This window comes from Octodon degus, unplaced genomic scaffold (genome assembly GCF_000260255.1).
Source record: "Octodon degus isolate 3935 unplaced genomic scaffold, OctDeg1.0 scaffold00145, whole genome shotgun sequence".
In the NCBI taxonomy this organism is placed as follows: domain Eukaryota; kingdom Metazoa; phylum Chordata; class Mammalia; order Rodentia; family Octodontidae; genus Octodon; species Octodon degus.
This window is the reverse complement of record NW_004524721.1, coordinates 246,359-251,363: the sequence shown is the minus strand read 5'-3', so window position 1 is coordinate 251,363 and position 5,005 is coordinate 246,359. Positions and strand designations below refer to the sequence as shown.

The following is a 5,005-nucleotide window of genomic DNA, read 5'->3' as shown; positions in this document are numbered from 1 at the left end:
AAAGAAAAAAGATATCTGCTATCTTTTAATTCTAATGTGTTCTTTACTTCCATAAAATAAGAGCAATAGATATTCCATCTAACTCAGATTTCCTAAATGTAAACAAGCTAAGCCAGTACCAGTCAAATCATCATATTAAATTACCTTTTGAGAACCTAGACTATAATTCAGAAGTCCATGTAGAATTTTTTTATATTTTTATGTCCTTTTCTAATTTATTACATGTTGTATTTAACATATGTGAATTAAACTAAGTTTTTTATTCATATTTTATTTTCATTCTAGGTACTTGATTTTGAATTAACAGAGCAAGATATGAATGACATCTTCAGTCTAGAAAAGAATCTCCGATTGGCCACATTCCCCACGTAAATATGACTTTATTATCTTTTTAAATGGGGCAATGTACCATACACCCTTACAAACTCAATTCAGTTCCAAGAGCTGATTATAACTCAAGGTCTCCATTGCAGGTTTAGGCTCCTCAACATAGCCTTCGGACTCTCTGCTAAAGGCAGATCTCAGTGTCCTTAAAGACATTAGCCAGGAATTTTCAACTTCCTCATATAGAAAAAGATGTTGCAATGTTCCGTTAAGAACCCTGTAAGGGTTAAATGTTATCTGAGACCACCTGGAAGCATTAGTGACTGGCATTTGGGACATAACTTTGAGACTTTGGTTATAAATTAAAGCTAAAATTCTAGTAGTAACCCAAGTTGTTCCTATGTCAGCACTGTCACAACTAGACTATCTACTGTACTGTACAGATTGGATGACTGATTTGTGAAAAGATATACAATGCACATTTTAAGTTTATTATACTTTCTTACCATCATTCTTCTGTTTTGTAGATGGTCCACTGAATGAACTCAAGCACTGCTATATACACTACAAAGTTAAAATTACCTAGTTATCATTTAAAATATTTTAAAATATAATAATTCTTTGCTTTCTATTTCTTTTTTTTTCAGAACTGAAAATCACAAAGATTATCCTTTTCACATTGAATATTGAAGAAAGCTTCCCTCTTCCTCATTTCTGTTCAGCCAAGACTGTTGCTGGTGTCAGCCCACCTCTGCAAACGCTCTGCAGTCCCTGTGCCAGGGATGAGAGGAATACAGGTAGATACAGGTGGTTTTCTGGCTGACACAGATGCCCAGTTGTCTGCAAGATACCAAGAACTGAAATATTCTAAGTTATGGAAAGAGAGAAGCATCCTGAAGGTCATAGTCACTGTTCAGGGGAGCCACATAGATATTAAGGATCTGTCAAGCACATAATGCAGTATAATTTATAAATATCAATACATGTGGCTTCTACTGCAAAAAAGAAAGATGACTCATTACTTAAATTTACCTCCATAGTTTAAGAAAACATTGAAACATTAAAACAGTACATAAGAGTTGTGAGAATAGTGTAATCTCTATAACATAGCTTCCACAAGGAGTAAGCCATGGCCAATCTTGTTTCACCTCTGCTCCCCTCTGTAAACTACAATTAGCCACTGGATGATTTTATACTCTGTGTCAGTCTAAATAGAAGCTTTTGTCTTTTTTTTTCTTATTAAAATATGAAATTTAATCTTTAAATGTTGTTTTTAAATTAGGTCTTTTAGCAAGTTAAATTATACCCATTAAAATCCTAAATTGATGAAGACACATTACTCCTTCTAGTAGTGAGCCTATTCAGACTCACTACATGCAGAAAAGTCCAGATCCTTGTTCTGCTCTGAGGATGGAGGTTGTTCACACTGCAGCATGCAGCGGGCAGATGTGAACTGATGAGCTTAGTGCTGCTCTTTGTCATCTCCACCCAAAGTGAGGCCACAGTCTCGGCCAACCTAAGTTTCCTCCCATATCTCCAGTAATACAACTTCTATTTACTCACTGCTTATTACTCCTGTCCAAAGTGAGTTAGCAGGAGGAAAATTGATTGTCTTCCCCCATAATTTGCCCACAATGCTCCCAATGATTGTTGCTCATCCCAAGATCCCAGTTTAGTCTTTGTATAGGCCTCTCAGAGTGCTTCTCCACTGGCACAAAGCTCATGGAAGACATACAGGCCAGCAGCAAACTTAGACTGATTTGGAAGTGATTTGCCTATGTTATTTTCCATTTTTATTTAATGCTCAGACCAGCCAAGTTAGGTAGATTGATTCTGTTTTCAAAAGTCGTCCCTTCTTAGCACTGTGACCCTGAGCAGACTACCAGGAATTCAGTTTTCACATCCGTTCAGTAGGGTTAATTTTAGCATTTCAGAAGCTTGTTAAAGACAATGTCTGACCATAAAAAACACAATATAAAAGAGCTGTTATTTTGACTTTAATATCATCATTTGTGTTCAATTCCTCATGAACATTGACTCCTAGCAAGGTTAGCACAAATCTGGCTCGTGGTTTGAGGAGGGATCTGCCACAAAAGTTTTGTTACAGATACCAGGACTTCCTTTCAGGTTCATCACAGTAGGAGTGGAATTGGGGTGGTGATCCCACATTCTGAGAATGCAGGTAGACATCAGGCAGCTACAGGGACCTGGTGAGAGTAGCCCCCACACTACCATTTTAGAAGCTTGGTGGATGTGCTGGAGTACTATCCCAGCATCTCAGGGCATGGGCAGATACCAGGCAGCTGTGGGGTCCTGGCGAGTCTGGCCTATGCCCACTACCTGAGCAGAAGCTTTGCTGAGCTTTGGCTACTGACTCCTACACACACACACACACACACACACACACCCAACAGTAGCAAAAGCCTTGGTGAGTCCTACTGTTGTCACAAAATTCAAAGATCCAGGCCAATGATGGGCATCTGAGATGAATATACCATTTTCCAATGAAGAAATATAAATGCCAATAAATATATGAAAAAATGTTCAGTATCATTATCATTTTACATGTGCAAATTAAAACAACACTGAGATTTAAACTCACTCCACAAAGAATGGCTATCATCAAGAAGTCAACCAACAACACAAAGAGAAATTGAAGAAATTCATGACCACCAAACCAACCCTACAAAGAGTACTGACTGATATTCTCAGAACACACAGAGGTGATCACTGCTTCAAGAAGAACAAACAGAAAGGAACCACCAAATATGTCAGGTAATTAAAAAGAGGCAGAAAATACAGAACCTATAATAGGAAAATAATATGACAAAGAATAGCCAATAATATCAGTTATAGTAATCAATGTAAATGGTCTTAATTCACCAATCAAAAGAAACAGACTTAACAAAGTGGATTAAGAAATAAAATCCAGCAACATAGTGCATACAAGAAACATTTAACTCAAAAGGAAATTCACAGAGTAAAAGTCAGAGATGGACAAGCTTCCATACCACAGTAAATACAAAACGAATGAGGGTAGCTATCCTGGGTGCTGACAATATCAACTTCAAAGTAAAAATCATTCAAAGAGATTAAAAAAAAAAAAAAAGATCATTACATACTGGTTAGGAGAAAATTGCAAGAGCAAGAGGTAACAATTATAAAGTTATGTACACCCAATGTAGGAGCACCCTCCTGCATAAGACAAATTTTAACAGACATGCAAAATCAAATGTGCAATAATACAATAATAATGGGGGATTTTAACATGCCACTGTCACAAAGAGATCAACTAGGCAAAAAAAAAATCGGCAAAGAAATAACAAACTTGTGAAGAAATAGACTTGGTAGACCTTTACAGAGTTTCACACAGCAACAAAGGAATACACTTTCTTATCAGCTAAACATGTGACATTCTACAAAATAGACCATATACTCGCAAAGAGCACTTTTAAATACATGCAAAGGAACTGCAATATTTGTGTGCATACTGTGACCATAATGCAATGAAACTTGAAATTATTGACAAAAGAAACTACAAAAGCACAATAAACACATACAAAATAAATAAAAGCCTCCTAAACATCCACTAGGTCACACATGAAATGAAAGAAGAAATTAGAACATATCTACAATCAAATGAAAATGAAGATACAACTTGCCAATACCTATGGGATGCAATGAAAGCTTTCTTAATAGAAAAATTTATAGTAGTATATTCACACATTAGGAAACCAGAATAAGCCCAAATAAGCAATCTTATGCTGTACCTCAAGCCCCTAGAAAAAGAAGAGCAAGTCAAACCCAAAGCCCAAAGAAGGCAGGAAATTATAAAGATTAGAACAGAAATTGATGCATTGGAGATGAAGAAAACAATACAAAGAATAACTGAATCAAAGACTTGGTTCTTTGAAAAAATTAAAAAAAAAAACAATTAATAAACCCTTAGCCAACCTAATAAAAAAACAGAAAGAAAAAATCTTATACAATAAAGAATAAAAAGGGCAAAATCATGACATACCCTAGAGAAATTAAGAAGATCATCAGTGCCTAATTCCAAAATCTTTACTATCACAGGATGGAAAACACAGAGGAAATGGACAGTTTCCTAGATATATATGAAATGCCAAAACTGAGTCAAGAAGATATACAAGGGTTGACCAAATAACTCAGTGGATTAAAGCACCTGCAAGCAGGCAGGCATGGGGGCTGGGGGTTCAATCTTCAGGCCTGCTGTGCCGGTCCCACCCCCCAGGGCATGCTGAGATGGCAACTGAGACTGGGTGTGGTGGTGTGTGCCTATAATCCCAGCTCTTGGAAAGCTGTAAACAGATGGATCACTATGAGTCTGATCTAGTAGTTAGACCCTAAACACCCTGTAGATCCTTTCCTAAAATACAAAAGAAAGAAAGAAAGAAAGAAAGAAAGAAAGAAAGAAAGAAAGAAAGAAAGAAAGAAAGAAAGAAAGAAAAAGAAGATATAGAGGGGCCAGGGAGATGGCTTAGTGGAATAAGCGCTTCCCTGGCAAGTGCAAGGGCCTGAATTCAATCTCCAGTTCTGCCAGAAGAAGAACAAGAAGAAGGAAGAAGGAAGAAGGAAGAAAAGAAGAAGAAGAAGAAGAAGAAGAAGAAGAAGAAGAAGAAGAAGAAGAAGAAGAAGAAGAAGAAGAAGAAGAAGAAGA

The 5,005-nt window shown here is 36.7% G+C and overlaps 1 protein-coding gene across 4 annotated transcripts in view; it reads left to right on the top strand.

Annotated features, from left to right (window-relative positions):
• Akr1e2 (aldo-keto reductase family 1 member E2) overlaps window positions 1-2,319 on the top strand; it is a 20,654-nt gene extending 18,335 nt beyond the window's left edge. For all 4 annotated transcript variants that reach the window (XM_023701975.1, XM_004641871.2, XM_023701976.1 and 1 more), the window contains 2 exons: window positions 286-368; window positions 972-2,319. In XM_023701975.1, coding sequence (XP_023557743.1) covers window positions 286-368; window positions 972-1,014 — 126 coding nt within the window. In that variant the 3' untranslated portion in view covers window positions 1,015-2,319. The remainder of the gene's footprint in view (window positions 1-285; window positions 369-971) is intronic.
• Window positions 2,320-5,005: the final 2,686 nt, after the last annotated feature.